This window comes from Nipponia nippon, unplaced genomic scaffold, assembly GCF_047370975.1.
Source record: "Nipponia nippon isolate SJK-2023a ecotype South Korea unplaced genomic scaffold, ASM4737097v1 scaffold_2, whole genome shotgun sequence".
NCBI classification, from domain to species: domain Eukaryota; kingdom Metazoa; phylum Chordata; class Aves; order Pelecaniformes; family Threskiornithidae; genus Nipponia; species Nipponia nippon.
In genome coordinates, this window is record NW_028262336.1 from 105,391,370 (window position 1) to 105,408,384 (window position 17,015).

Below are 17,015 nucleotides of genomic sequence, written 5' to 3' on the forward strand. Positions count from 1 at the left end.
AATTTCAGTGGAAGGTGTTACTACATGTTTAGTGGTGAAGTATGATACTGTATTTTTTACTAATTCTTTGATCTCTGTATGCTTATAAAACCGTCAGGCAGCTCACAGTTGGTTTCTAAGCTGTGATGTTACCCTCAATAAAAATGCATCAGTAAATTACACCTGAGGTGTTAGAACCCTAAAAAGTGGTCTGCTAATAGCGGTGTAAAAATGCGGATATTACTGTACCTATGTAGAATCATATGGAGGTGTAGAATAAAGTTAAATAAAAGGCACAGTACTGTCTTCCCAGTTGTATCATATGGCAAGGTCATAAGGAAACTACAATCAATGCAACATGTTTCAGGAACAGTGAAAATGCATTTATCAAAGACAGATTAATTTGATTACCAAATCAGTCCGAACACTTCAACATGTGACTAATTTTAAGGACGTAATTAATTCTTTGTAACATTAAGCACAGGTTTGAACGCTTTGTTGAATCAAAGCATTAGACAGGCTGTTGGGAAAGGTAGCAAAGAGGCAAACTGGAGACATGCTCAGAAGAGTAGGTCTGTAACAGTCTTGGGAAGAAATACCAGTTCGCCTGCTTCTAATCCTTTGTGCCATTAGAAGATCATAAATATTGCTTTTTCCTTCTATTTCCTTCCATCTTTGTTAATTGCAGGATTTGTTCATGAAAACAGAAATGCACTTAAAGTCCATGTACTGCATTAAAAGTAATTTACTCCTTCAGAATGTTTCCATCGTGAAAGCAATTCTTTATGATAATGTAATTAACTTGAGATGAAATGTTTATCAGAGTAGTATTAGAGAGGAAATATTACTTACAAAAATATAACTAAAAGAACTTAAGAAAAACCACCATAAATATTTGCTTTTGTTAAAATATTTCAAAGTACAGCTTAATCTAGAAAATTAGTCATAAAAAAAGGATAACATTTTACTCAGCATAGCAGCTCCTTTTGGTTACTCAGCATAATTTCTGCTTATGTTACTTATACAAATAAGCATAATTTTAAAAATTAGCATTCCAGAGCCAACATATTAATTGGAAGGGAAACTATATTCTAAGATCAACAAAATATTAAATACAGAGCAGTTAGAGAGCTAGATTTTCCCTCAGTTACTCCACTGCAATCCTACTGAAGGCAATAAGGGTATGTAGACAAAAAAAAAGGAAAAACCATGATTACAGGGTCTTTATTGTGCATAAATCATACCATGATTACGCAAAAACGAGAAAGAAAAACAACTTCACTACCATATGCCAGATTTATTCTGAAGGCTAGCAAGCCCATTTTGGATTCAAATTGAACTTTAATCAAAAAGGTATGGAAATAACTGCATATAATATTGAAGCGGAAACTTTTCTAAATAATTATACCTCAACAAACTTTTTCAGACAATTATTCACTGAATAATGCACAAAGGATATGAATTTCAAAAGTAAAAAATGTCACTGTAGATAAAAAATTCTGATTGAGAAATTTGCATTTTGTTTGTTCTAGAACATGTGGCCATTTTTATTTCAGAAAAGAATACTATTACTTTCCATTTAGAGACAGCAATTCCTTTAATTTGAGTATTTGGAAGAGCAATGCAAATACTAACAAGATGCACCTTCCAAAGAAATGCCCCAACTTCCCCTTGATCTCAGTGAAAACTTGAGAAATTTGGCAGTTTGCCTAAGAACTTCAGTACATTCAGGAGATCAAGCCTTAGGCATCATGAGACTCAAGCTCATGATAGGGAACGATGTTCAGCTGGGAATGAAATAATTCTCCAATCCTACAAATGCTTTGACACTTCAGAGTATTTCCACATTCTGCACTGGGATAAAACAAGAACAATATGAAGTTTTAGTTTGTAGGAAATTACTTAAAGAAAGAGAAAGACGCATCCCAGACATTACACTGATGATTAAGTCATTGGCTTTTGGTCAAGTCAAGCAAAATGGAGATCTGAACCCACAGCACCATATTTTGTGAATTTCCTGCTGTTTCCTCACTCCCTTATATTTATTTATTCTTCTTTCATTTTGACCAGAAATTAATCCTGAACCTAAACATTTTTCACCAAACTTCTGCTGATACACCCTCAAAAACAATTTTAGGTCTGAACAGACATTTCTAAACAAAAAAAAAAAAAATGGAGGCAGGAAATATCCCCCCCCCCTCCAAAACTCAGTGAAGTATACATGAAGATCATCTTACCCATCTCCAAAATATGAATACTTTTATAATATTGGACCTGACAATTCCCAGCCTTATTTCTGACCATCGGCTGATTTGATATTGATGTTGTTGAGATAATAAAAACTGTACTTGTCCATAGTAGGTGAAAATTACTAAAACTGAATCTTAGTTGGTCTTTTCCAAAATATATATCCTCCTTAATTTTGGAAACAGAAGAATAATAATGCATTATACTAATGAATGGAAGAAATTTGGAAATTGCAAAATAGCCACTATACTGATGAGCAATGAAGTAAAAACCACACACGTTCATATAAAAGGCAAGTGAGAAGATATATACAAAAAAATAATTTTCATTCAGCAAACACAAAACCTAGTCAAGTTTAGTTCCATGTCCTGCACAACAATCACAGCAAGGATGAACGTTTGTCTATACATTTATAAAACCTGACTGAAAACCAGACTTTGAAGAGATAAGGTATAAGTTTTTTTCTGGTCCTTCACTGGAAGGTACTTCTTTCCTGTAATGATTTTTAAAAAATCTAATTTACAATACTTTTACTTCTATTCCATAATAATAGGCCATATAGTAAGTAAAGGATATTGTTTCTCAAAGTAACCTTAAGACAGAAAATCTAGAGTTTCATGACAGGAATGTTTTGGTATTGACATGTTTAAAAATATCATTTGTATAATATAACAAACACAAAATATACAAACTATTTTAATTAAATTACCTGGCTTGTGGCAAACCATAGCTGGTTCCTACTCCAACACGTGGTAAGCTGTACACAACTTTTTTCACTGTTGCTTGGTCAGGAAAATTAAACATAACAGAAGCTAAATGAAGAAGAGAAAATATGGACTAGTAAACCATCTGCAGAAGTCTGTTTCTCCACCTGCATATATTTTTAAAATCCTCTTTGGTTTTTATTTGGGAAGAGAAGTTGGTTCCACTTTTATCCTCCCAGGGATAAAAGTTAGAACAGAAGCCCGTGGTATACCTCATACCTACGTATCATTAGCCAGTTAACATTTTGGCACTAACTCTCCCATTTTGCAGAAGACCTGAGTGAGGTATACTTCAGAGGAACCGCAGCTTACCATTAACCCATATAACCTCTTATCAGGCTGGTAAGCTGTTCAGTAGTTGGCATGGCATTTGATCTTCTAACTGGTGCATTAAAACACACAGGACCAAAAATTGGCTTTTTCCCTTTCCAGTTGAAATCAAAATTTACATCAGAGCTTCTCAGGGCAAAAGACTACTGACACACCTCACCAACCACTCAACTCTGATTCAGAGTAGCACGTACAGAAAACTGAGTGGATGCAGTTATTGATATGGTCTTTTTTACTTTAACTCAGTTTATATATCCTTTTAGATATTTCACTGAAATATTTACAGAAAATGGAGGAGAGGGGTGAGATCACAGAAAAAGTAAATTACCTATCAAACATTTGAAGAATTTACCAATTGCAATGATCTGTTTTTATAAACAAATCTCACTGCTGCACAGAAAGCAGTGTGATTGATTTATCTGATTGATTTTAATATGAAATGCACTGAATACATGCAAGAGTAAGCATTATTGAACACAGACATAAGCACTCTATCAAAGGAAGCACAAAGTTTAAATTCTAAGATTAATAAATAACACACAAAATAACTACTAGCACATTTTTATGCAACAAAATAAACAAAGACATACTTCTGTTTGCCATAAACACTTCCAAAGCTGTGTTCTGGAGAAGATAACGTCTTGAAAAAACAGCCCGAATCTCACTGAACATCCATTTTCCATGAAGACCCTCTGTATAGGCAAGGACCTTTAAAGAATGTCAAGGTGACAGTTATTAGCAGGAGTTTTTCATTAAAATATTGCATAAGAACATAGTAAATTTTACCCATCAGTGAAGTACATTTAAGTTAATCGTATCTCTTTAACACTTAAAAACCAGGAGTTAGAATATGAACTTAAATGTTTTTTAAAAATGCAATGAAGTACAGCTGTTAGAAGAATATCATTAAGTACCGTAACCTGATACTCCTATTTCTCATGAGTCACATCAACTTATTTTCCTCAAAAAACCCCAAACTCTACAAGTAAGCACAGGGTAATGGACACAGTTGCAATTATGATTAGCTGTATTTTCTTCTACCAGTGTGCACGACACATTTGTCAGTTATGTATTGGATAACCAATTTATTTCTGAGGCTATCTGTGCAAAGTACAACCAAAATAATATAACTTGCTATTCACATCCATGTCAGGCTCATAAATTAAAACTCCCCCCATTCCATTAAAAAATACAGAAATTAGCTAGAACAACATGTCAACACAATAATTTTTCTGAAGTTAAGTACATTTAATATCCCAAACCATGAACAATATTTAACAATTTGTATTTTTGCATTTTAAAATTAATGTGAAAATATTTTAAAATAAAATAGCTAAAAATTAGCATTGCTTTTCCAATTTGTCAGTTTCTCAATTGAAGGTATTGGTCTAAGACTAGATATTAATACCTAAATAATCTTTTTCACTCCTCCTTCACTGTTCTGGTTGTACAGGAAAACAGACAAAAAATACACAATTTAATTAGGTATCAGCTTTATCAGCTTCTCTCATCCGTGAATCATCATTCCAGCACTATCATGTGGTGTAGAACAACCCTTTCCCAATCCATTTCATCAGCTGGAAGGCTGCCTTAAGCCCTCCACCTCTGCTCAGGTGGGCTTTGCCCATAGATGAGACCCTGACACCATCCTATGAGGAGTCAGTCATTTGGGATGGGCACCATCCCCTCACTACACCCAACTGCATTTCCCAGGCTCTGTAGGCTGTGCCTTCCCCTAGGCTGCAGTTACTCAGAGAGTTGCAGCCCCACTGAAACAAATAAATGCAATGAACATCTTCACTAAAGGGAAATGCAAAAAGAAGGTTTCAGACCAGAGAGACTGAATTTCTCTGTTCTCCATTAGGTACATAGAAACCATTGGTATACCAGCTTGCAGCGCTTTACTCACTCAGTTGAGGTCTTTGCTTTCTGTAATCATGACCTCCCCCAACTTCTGAATAGGGAAGTGTTAGGGAGACCATATGTTGCTGCTGTTAACAATCCTTCATGGCAATTGTATTCCTTCAGTTTTTTTCACTGATGTAGCTTCAAGTTAGTAACACGTCTTCATATATGAAAAAGCTTATTTAAGTTTATACACTTTGTGTTAAAAGAGCTCCATGGATTTTTGTTAATTTGTTCTCCATAACTTTTTTCTCGTAACCATGATGAGTCTATTTCAGAGGTGACAGTAACAACAGCAACAAAACGAATGTGCTTCAGCACACGGAAAAGCATTGAAATGTTCTGTCCTTGATGGAAACTGGAGAGAAGAACACAATGACCCCCCTGTACTGTCTACGTGGGAAGTTACAGACAAGACTTAGTGCAACACTGCAGCTGGTGGTAGTGTTTCATTCACCTCAGCTCTCCACACTAACTAAACACATCCTTGAAGAAGGCTTGGTTTCTTTGGAGGTCTCCCAGACACATGCCAGGGACTATATGCTCCCTCCATTCAGTCACAGGCCAGCTGTGGAATTACTACTTCATATGCTAAATTCTGCAGTGGTAAATTAACCTTCGTGTTAAAAATCTGCACCTCATTTTTACTTTGAACTCTGTTGACTTCAGCTTCTAGCCACTAGATCTTGTGACACCTTTGTCTGTGAGATGAGAAAGTCTTCTAGTATCAGATAACTTTTCCTTGTGTCGGTAATTACAGACTGTGATCCAGTTACTGCTTAGCTTTCTCTTTGATAAGCTAAATAAACAAAATTTTCCTTCAGTCTTTCATTGAGATCAGATGCTAGGATACAGCTGGTATCATGTATGTGAAATTCAAATGGTTAAGAACAATGACTGTGAAGATTCCAGCATGTCCTTTTTTGACCGTATTCTGCTGCTGATACATAATTTTTGTAAATACACAGGTTCTTAAGATACAAAGAGGAAACAGGGAGGAAAACACTCAAGTTTAAAAAGCTAAAAGATGAGAACAGACTCCCAGAGAGAAGAGTTTGAAATGTATATAGCTGTAACCAGATCCACAGCAGCCAGCAGATTTGCCAAAGAATTAGTTCCTTGACAAAACACCATGCTTCAGGAATTCACTTTTTGTTTCAAAAATGTTTCTACTTGTCCTATTCTTTTCTAAAGAAAAATGTTTAATACTGACTATATCCTATGTATCAACATTTTAGATGATTCACAATAATACATTTACAATGTCTTGATATGTGCCACAGCTTAGTTATTACAGATAAACACTAAAAGCAAATTCTATACTGACCATACACTGGTTGCCTTTTTCTTCCTCCTCTTCTTACTTATGTATAAAGCAATCATAACTTCATAGAGGTACATTCACCCCACTATGAAATGAATGACTTAAGATAGCACTCGAGTAAAGCAATAGAAAGGATAGGAAATCAGAGGAAAGGAAAGAGTCTATAATTCAATTACTATCTTCAATTACACTCTTCTTAACTGTGTATTAGTCCTACAAATATCAGATTATCATGTTGATATCAAATCATCTCAATTATTTCAGTGTTTCTGTTGTCTTGTTTTCCTGTCCAAGATATACTACCTATTTTTGTCATCCTCCATAACATTCATCTAACACTACTTTCAAGTGATGCATTAAACCTTCCGTTATTAGGTATCCACAGTTTACAGCAGAAATTACTGACATTGTTGCAGGATTCTTTCTTGTTGTTGTTATAAGAGCCAAAATAAAGTAATTTCTTTTTTCTGAATTTGAATCCTTTAAAAGGTTTATACCTTTTTTTTCTTCCAGGATGATTTTTTGCATTCTGCTTTCTCATACCACATGAATAAGGGCCCGGCTACGTTACATTTTTTACACACTGCTTATATTGTATATTTCATTATTCATAAAGACATAGAAATCATTTCATTCACCAAAAGACCCCAAAATTATGTTACTTAGTTATGTGAAGACAAAATTACCATGTGCTCCATCCAATATTTTGTTGTTGTTTATATTTAAAGTCAGTGCTCTTTATTTTGATAGCTTTATGAGTTTTTCTCCTAAAAACAGTCATGAAGACTTCTTGTTCTAGGCATGTCTTAACGGTTGAAACTTCATGACTAAGCACCGAATAGGTCCCAAGTAAGTTTTTAATAAAATTAAAACGAACCAGCCAACGAACCATGTCTACATTTGAACTGAGCACATTTTCATTTTTAATATCAGCTGCAATTTTTTGGTTTAAAGCTTATTTCTCCTTGCAAAATCCTTTCGTTTACTCAGAAATATGGGTATGTTTTAAAGATAGTAATGGGTGCACTGGCCAGATGATAGACCAAGAATAAAAATTTGCTAGGATGCATTGCAGTAAGATGAAGCTGTCACCCTAACAGTAGGAATGAGAAGTCCCTAAATCTCAGGGTTCTGTAATATGGAACAACATCTGTTGGTGGCACTTACTTAAATTAGATTACTAAAGCAGCATGGGATGTTCAGATGGAAAACTCTATGGAAGAGAAACAAAACCATTACTGAAGCGCTTTCCTACTTGGCTCAAATATGAAGGCTCCATTATTTTAATTTTATTTCTGATGTAATCAAGATCTCTTCTTTTTTTTCAGTTAAGAGTTGGGACATTTTTAATCATAAGATTACTTCAGCAATTATTCAATTATTGATAATGAATTCATCGCTAATTAGCAGCTAGAATTTTGAAGTATTAGATAAACCAGAAGACCAGAAATGCTAGTTTCCATTCTACTACCATCGCTGATAGATTATCTCCACAGAAAAAACACTTTAGTATTGAGGATTATTTTTTACTACTTTGTACCATTTTTGATATCTCATAGCACCAGACACAGCACTGCAAGAGGATATTTCTTTTGATTATTGTTTCTGGAATTGAAATAATCACAAAATCAGGTGTTATAAAGAAATCAAGGAAAGCAGTCTGTACAAGTGCTATCTATTCTCAGTTGCTTACTTTATGGTAAGAATGGTCACTTCACCAGACTGTTGCAAAGAATTGTTGCTTATTGCTCAATATTTCCTTTGTTAAAAAAGCTCTTTTGGGTGATTTGTTAATGCCTATGTATGTGAATTTAATCTACTGTTTTCAATGGGAATTCATCATTTGTCTTTTGGAACCAGATTTCTGGTTCAGGGTATTTTAATTCTAACCTGATTCCATAATGAAACTATCACTTGATATTTGTAACATTTGCCAAGCTTTGTTTATATCTAGTGCAAAATGCATATATAACCATTAACATTTAATATAACTGTGTTGTTGGGTTTTGTGTTTTGTTTTGGGGGTTTCTTTGTTGTTTTTTTTTTTTACTTTCAAAGCACTTGTTCCCTGATTTCCTTCATTATTCTTTACCTTTTGCACTAATAATGTCTAACAAAAAGAGCAGTAAGGGACATGGTTGCCTTGTACTTATGTATAGTAGAACTAGATCATTTTTTGCTGCATTTCCACAGATACATTCCAAAGTTCCTATAGATTAATTTTTTCGAAGTCTGAAGAGGATCCTCAGACTCATGCTTTCTGAATAAGATGGCCATTTCCTTAAATTAAATGCATTCTTTTTCCTTTATCAATGACGAGAAGGACTTCCAATAATACCATCATTTTGGTACTGAAGATACTTTTTCATTTTATAAAGACAGTTTTATCTAGTGCTTCAGTGTACTTACTACTGTCTTTAACCTGGACACCACTATTTTAGTTAGAACATTAAAGAGTTCTGTCATGTCCTTAGTTTAGACATCAAAATCCCATCTATCTGTTAGATGGCTCTGTTACCTGGCAACACAGGGTATTGTCTTTGTTATGTGGTACTTATTTAATTTTCCTTTTTCTCTGGATATGCAAGAAACTTCTAAGAATTTATCCTTTTTCCTCCTTGTAAGTTTACCACTCCTACTTCTTCAATTTTAATATTTTACATTTCAACAAATATTTGCTCTGCACTTGAACAGATTTGTCTAAGTCTAGTGGGATGCTGTTGCATCCTGGCAGCCCAACCCAAAGTAACCCTTCATCTTTTTGTTTGATTCAAAAGTTTAGAGACATATGCTTAAAAGCACTGTATTGTATACTCATAATCCACCCTGCCAGAAGTCCAATAACCCTAATAATTTTTTCAAGTCTTTCTATTTTCCAGTGTTTTAAGTGTTCTGAATTATATGTCCAGTGCTGCAATTTTCAGCAAACTCAGCATGTCTTCCTCAACACTGGCAATTATAGCTACAACTATTTTATTTATGCGCTAACTATATACTGTACCTTGTTTGTCTTTTTAACTAAGCTTGCAAAGTTGTGTTTCTTCCAATTCAAAATAAGTCCTTGTCATCCCCATATACAGTGGTCCTTTAGTTTGAATAGGATTTTTATTTGTATTTCATTCTTCATTCACCATCACCAACTTTTGGAAGACAGATTACCTGGAAGAGCCAACTATGAGTCTATCTCATGTGTCCCAACCTTGAACAAAAGCCAGGAGGAAGAAATCTTGGTTCATTTCAGCTACACTGCAGTCCCTACACCTATGTTATCAAAATGAACAAAAGTAAAATAGCTTTGGTGTTCCAGGCTTCCAGGTTAGGAGCTTGAATATAGTTTCTCATGACAGACTTTTCTGTGAATGCAGTTGCCAAGGAGAGAAGAAAAATCCTCTGAATCTCCCTTGTCGAGCCTTGTCAAATGAATATTTAATATTCCCTAAGGTTGAGAAAGTGTTTTTTACAATGAAATTCTGTTGCAAACTTAAAAAAAAAAAGGATATATTTTTGTTAGTCTGACACTACACTCCTGAAAAATAACCAAACACAGTTGTGATGGGCATGAACTATCCAAAAGGTTCTGCTTGGGTCTTTTGCTTCCCTGTTGTCTGGTGGAAACTGTATCTTCTGCTTTCTGTATAAAGTGAGTTAAAAAGTCCATAATGAAAAAGCTAAAATCTAAATTTGTTGTCACCTCATCTTTTTTGCATATGAATTGGCAGGAAAGAAAAAAAAAGACGCCAAGGAAGGGAAGAAAAAAGAAGTTATCATTGTGGGAAACACTACTACCCTTTATAGTTATATTTGAAATAGCAAGTAATAATATGCTTCAGTCACAAAGCAGCAGTTGATTTCATATTAACCATTTCATAACAACCTGGTAACCATAAAATGGATGGAACATATCTGGTACATTCCCTACATCAGTGTCTTACGGGATGCTTCCAAATTTGCAACCTCAGCACTTAAAAGAAGATGTGTGCCGATAAAACACAGAGTACTTCACAAAAACAAATCACAATGAATAGATATTTCATCAGAGAGCTGTCTAGAGCCAGCTATGGAAGTGTGCTTATGCACCTGACCCAGGTACCCAACAGTTGTTATTCATAAAATAGTTTAGCATCATTGTACATTTTTAGAGGTTAGAAACACATGAAAATGATTACTGAATATCTCCTGTCAGGGATCTGGATTTCCCTTTTTCAAGTGTTTGCTAGCATCACCATTTGCTTCAAGGAAAATATGAAATTCTGAATGCAGAACTTCATAGTTTTAAAAAAATTGATCCCGTGCACATACAGCAAACTTTCTTCTCCAGAACCGTCGAACAACACAGAGCTTACTACAAGTACGTGGCAGACTGCATGATTGCTTCATGTATTCTAAGTATGGATTGAAATGACAGACATTAATGGCATGGAACCAGACTCCTAGAGTTTATGAAATACCATATTGAGTAAGCATTATATAAGTTCAAAATGTTTGATGAAGTACTGAATATGATTAACTTTCAGATTTAGCAGGAAAAATATTCATACACTGTAACAAGGAATATATCATGTCAAGATATGTAAATGTATAAAGAAAATATACTTATTAATAAATTTCAAAATCAGGTAAGTTCAAATAATGAAATACCTTGTATGTTGCTTTTCTGAAACGGGAAACTGAGAAGGGCAGGACAATTCAAATTAATTTAATATCCTAGTGTTTCATTGACTTCATACTATTTTCTTCTGTTGTATACATTTAAGCCACTTTAAGAACATCCCCTCTGCCTCAATTCCCGTAGTTGCATAAGAGTAAACACTTCTAAAATCTCATCAAATTACCATGTTATCATTTTTTCTTTGCACACTTTGGTCTAGTAAAACGTTCTCAATTTCTCTTTACATTAAGGTCTCCTTTCCCCTTTCTTATAACATGCCTCTGTGTAAAATGTTTCTTTATTTGTGAGCCTTAAAAGCTTTCCTCCAAGTAGCTCTTGTGATACTATGCTCTGCAGGATGAGCCGAGTATTATGTGTCATTATAATTTCTCCATTCACATCAGTTTTAAAAATCTTTTTAGAACTTTTTTTTTAAATAAATATTGGCACTCCTGCTTCATTTTTTCTCCTTCTCTTCAGGGATCTAAAAAATGCAGATATTATTTTTGTGGTTTTGGGCTTTACTTCCCTGCCAAATTTTCTCAGCTTATGCTTCTATTTCCAATGTTTTTTTAAGCTTTCAAGAGGCCCCTTTTCTTGAAACATGAGGTTCTATTCACCCCAACCTTTTCTAAATTTGATTTCTCTGGTCAGCATACCACTTCAGTATCCATTAAAACAATGCCCACTCAGCTGACAGTAACTGACACTCTTATTCCCACATTCATTTTCAGTCATCTGAAGAATTATTTGAAGTTGGCACATTTTCAGGCCATTTTCCTCTTTTCATTGGTAAAATGGTTTTGCGTGTTGTGATTTTGTGTTTGAAGAAAGTAACGGAAAGGACATGGGGATTTCTTGAGAAGCAGCTGCAGTAAGGTTATTAGAGTAAAAAAAACCCTGCTCCTAGATATGGAAACACTGTTGCTAAATGTTAACATCCAGATCAAAACAATCCAAAGAGAATATTTTACATATTCTAAATGCATTATTTCTAATTCTGCTTTTGTGAAACACCAATGCATAGTCTAAAATACAAGGGTAAGTGCTACTGACATGGGAAAATATTACCTTTGCCACAGAATTCTGAGTAATAATTATTTTTATCATTCATTTTATGGGCGTTTTACACATCTGTGTGCCTTTGCATGATTTCCTTTTTATGCAACATGCAAACAGATTGTCAATTTAGGCAACTCCTGAAATGCCAGCAATGGACTGAAATTCTTCTGAAGAATAGCATTAGGAAGAGGTAGCAGATTTAGATGTTACCACCTTAGAAAATGGTGGTAACATCTTACATTATAACATCTTATTTTGGGAATAATAATAATCAATTACCATTATAACATCTTATTTATTTACAATCTTACCATTATAACATCTTACCATTATAACATCTTACCACCTTAGGCTTTTTTTAGGCTCTACTTCCAAACTAAATTCCAACAATTACTGTTTTAAGCAGAAGTTTCAGCTCATTTAAGGATTCTGAAAGCGGGAATAAAGCTGATGGTGCCAGCTGGGGCAACAGCGGATGTGCAGAAGCAGAAAACAAATGAATTCTAGTGCCATAGAAAGCCATATTAGAGCACAGCCCAACTCAAAACACAGAGGTTAAGGAAACAAACACTGGGGCAAAATCCGAAGTAGAGAAGCTCAATTAGCTCTAGTTAGCAACAGGATTGAAGCAGATTGTGCCTGTTACCTCACAAGATTTAAGATGATTTTTTGTTGACTTTGGCAACAACAGGACATCAGACTCAAATCTAGTGAAAAATCTTAACAGAACTGCTGTCTCCGTTCTCACTCTACATCTCGTGCTTAGAGATGAATCCAAACAGGCGAGTGGTGATCTCAGTACTTATGCTCAAACCGCTCTGAGCCATTCTGCCCCAGTGCCACATTCAGTGAAATGCAATCAAATTTTTTCAATTAGAACTACGCAAATTACATTTTCAGTTGAGTGGACAAGCCAAAAAAAGACATAAAATTGATATGATCTGAGCAAAAACATAGAACTTTTTTTCAGGATTAAAAACGGAGAGCTTGTTTTTCTGTCAACTGGTTCACTCTGGACCTCCTTAGCAAAAGTAAAGCAATGGAAAGAAAGAACCTGTAATACTCACAAATCCAGGGAGAAGACAGTGTTGATAAATGCTTGTAACTTGAAACCAAAGCTGGACATTTATTCATTAAGTAGTTACTTGACAGAAAAATGCAGTTTTATTAAACTTGAAATATTGGTGGATTTGACAGAATTTGTGATAGTTTTAGCTGAGAAAAGTTGCCAGATTAGATTCAAACACCAACATGAAAACAAACAAGTTCTCTGTTGCCTAAAGCGAGACGTTGGGCTTGGCACTCAGATTCAGTTCCCTTCTACCTCAAAGGTATGTGAACCCAAATGACACCCTTCCCCAACAGTGTTGTCTGCTCCACCTCACCGCTGTGCTCTCAATGAGCAGCTCACAGCTGGATGAGCACTCCTCACTGGTCCAGGATGGACAGTGCATGAGTGAGCTGCACCAGCTGCCTCAGCTGTGTGCTGCCCCAAGGAAAGGCAGGGGCAAGCAGCTCTTGGCAAGCTCCTACACACGCACAACCGATTAAGCAATAGAAAGAGAAGCTCCCTGACTCCTGCCATGTTTCTGCAGGGATTGCAAAGCAAGCATTGCTCTCTGGTCATAATTTGTGAACATACAAGGCAACCCAGTCCCTTCAAACATAGGAAAGAAGTGAAAGAAGACTCCCCAGTTTCCAGGTGAGTGCGCTGACCATCCAGTTATCGGAAAGGACTAGAAGAAACTCATGTTCTTCTGTGTTCTAAAATTATGTCTTTGGGTGATTACTTCATTCTCATGTGTATTAGTTTTTCCCTTGCACTAAGGATAAGTGACACAATCAAATTTTAGGACTTGGGAAAAGCAAAACACGTAGGAATAGTCTGAAGAATAAAGAACGTATGGTATCCACAAGTATGTGATGTGTTCTTTCCCAAGAATAAAGCCATCATAAAATACTCAGGGTCTTTTTTTTTTTTTTTCAGAACTTGCTTACCAATATATTTATTCAAAAGTGCAATGCAATACAAAATGTCTGAAGACTCAAATGTACCATGACGCAAATCCTTAACGTTATAATAACTGAAGGCACTATAACTGGACTTAAGAAAAGTGTAAATATTGAGTTTTGTTAAACATTACCCATTTCCTACCAAATGACAGCTAGAAAGATAGTTTTATGTCCCTCTTTTTATAGATGTGAACTCAATGTCATACAGAATATATGTGCAAGCGTCTTGGATTTTAACCATTTCACATTAGATTTTTTCAGTGCAGAACACATATGATCAGGGATCTATAAAAGTAATCAGAAGATAACATTTTTTCTACTATGGAGCTTAATTTTTTTAAGTTTCTGTTCCTAATATCTCTTCCTATATAAGATTGACCATAAACCAGTAATACTTTGTTGTTAACTTCATATACAAAAGCTGTTTTATTAATCCTGACATTTGGGAATATAATTGGAGTAATTTCTACTGCTGAAATTTTAGCAATAAATTTAAAATTTATTTTTATAAGCAAGAATAAATATACAGATTTATAAAGTGATCGATATTATACATCTACAACATCCTCACCATCCCCAAATTTTCTGTATTACAGTTTGTAACAGACAAGCATACTCCTCAAGAAATTCAAAATTCTACAGCTGCCACATGCTCAGCTGTGCCTAGAAGTGTTGGGTCTGAAGCACTAGTGACTTCTGGAAGTCAGTTTGCTTGGTGTTGAAATTTAGAGCAGATTCAGGGCTATTCTACGTTATGTCAACTTCTAATGTCCCCAAAGAACAATAGGACTGCCTGTGAATTATGGTGAACATACATCAAAATATCTCCATCTTCCTAATATATTGCCACACCAACTTGTTCTTTATTAACCCATTTAAGATGAGCTTAAGATGAGTTTCTTTTGCACTGCTGGAGAAGACAAGGAATTATAGCACTGGGAAAAACCTAATCCACAGCTCCAATAGCAACCAAAATTCTACTATGTTTTTTTATTATTATACATGGAACATTATCTCATATTACTAAGTCTGTGCAAGGAAAGAATAGCAATGTTTCTTCTGAAAATTTTAACTTGGAGTGCTTGCAAACTGCCTGCTGTAATTAAATAATCATTTAATTAGTTTGAATGTCATTACACTTAGTTTGCTTTAATATTATAGAAAAAGTACCTATGCATTCTATACTTGCTTTAAGGAACTTTTTTTTTATCAGATACAGTAATTAAGCACTGAAAAATAAATCCACACAAAATATAAAAACTGCAGAAATTAACATGTATCAAATGTAAACTGCATATAGAAACTCCATAAATTATTTTTATATTTATTTCAATAACTGGAGCCACATTTACACAATATTTTACTATGTGCATTCTGTATATTCTGTGTGTACTTTCATATAGTTAACTATCAGCTTGTTTAATTTGAACAATGTAAAGGTCAAAATGATAGATAAGTACAACTTTTTGGGAACGTCTAATGCTGTACAATTAATTCCTATGAAAACTAGGAGGAATATTAAGAGTCTACTCAGCTGGCTACCAAAAATGGATTCTGGGGTACATATATAGTCTTCTGATGTCTGCAATAGCTAGTGGAAGAAGTGCTATAGCAGATTTAATATACAGTTCCCTCCTTTTTGGACTTCTAGCCAACTGGAACGCAAACCCACATGTCATAAATTTGGGCATACTCACAGGCTTTCCTGTGGTGAACTCTAGGTTCCCAGTATGAAATTACTGCAACACCTGTCAGCGTGTAGAGATACTTTGTGTGAATGTACCTCTGTTTTTATCCACTACAAGCTGCTCCACCACAGAAGGTATTTAGATTTTATGGACTTCTGGGTACTATGTGACTATGAAAAAGTGTGCCAATCCCAGTCAAATAGGGTTACCTCATATAGCCTCAATTAATTTATTCTTAACATCTTTTTAATTAAAAAAATTATTAATAAAATGGAATTTACCTCAAGCTTTACAAAGAGATTTGATATTTCCACTTTTTCAATAGATTACAACAGCCAACTATTCAAATTCTCCTATTAATTTAGATTCTTGCCTTTCTTTTATGTGGGTAACAGGCTAATTGCTTTAGCAGACAATAAACCCTATTAACTTCTATAGACAGATTACTGCTTGTACTGTGATTGGTTCCATTTGTACTGCCATTAAATCCGGATTTGATGCATATCACATTCTTTTTAAGGAATACAAGCATCCTATGTAATAGTCTATCTCTGATAGACTCAATTTTGCAAGATGCATCTTTTCTTTGCAGCCGAGTATCCCAACTCCTACTGTTTGGAGTAGAACCTGAGAGTACTGAGCATCCAGAAAGAGAGCTCAGCATCTTGCAAATTTACTTTTTTTTCATTGAAAGCCAAGAAAGTCAGATATAAAGAGAAAAAAGAAAAAAACAAAAAAAAAAAAAAGGGAAACTTAAAAGTCAGGAAAATGAATCATGTTAAAATGTGTCTTAGCTCTCTAACATGCAATGCTGTCCAATGTATATTGAAATATTGGAAAATGTACAGTGATCCTCAATTTTGCTTTATTATTATGAATCTCTTTCATTTTAGAAGTTTTTTGTACATATACACATTTGTGAGAGAAAAAGAAAATGGTACAAAAGGATCATATAGTTTAATTAAATGAAGCAATCATAAGATATTTTAATTCAACAGTTCAAAAGTTTACAGTCACCTTCTAATCTCCTCACTGTGCAAAACCAGAGATAAGTC

At 34.7% G+C, this 17,015-nt stretch overlaps 1 protein-coding gene across 7 annotated transcripts in view; it reads right to left on the reverse strand.

The window, feature by feature from the left end:
- The window catches only part of NBEA (neurobeachin), a 513,742-nt gene that overhangs the window by 101,467 nt on the left and 395,260 nt on the right, over positions 1-17,015 (reverse strand). For all 7 annotated transcript variants that reach the window (XM_087756962.1, XM_087756961.1, XM_087756957.1 and 4 more), the window contains 2 exons: positions 3,911-4,028; positions 2,936-3,038 (listed from right to left, as the gene is read on the reverse strand). In XM_087756962.1, coding sequence (XP_087613088.1) covers positions 2,936-3,038; positions 3,911-4,028 — 221 coding nt within the window. The remainder of the gene's footprint in view (positions 1-2,935; positions 3,039-3,910; positions 4,029-17,015) is intronic.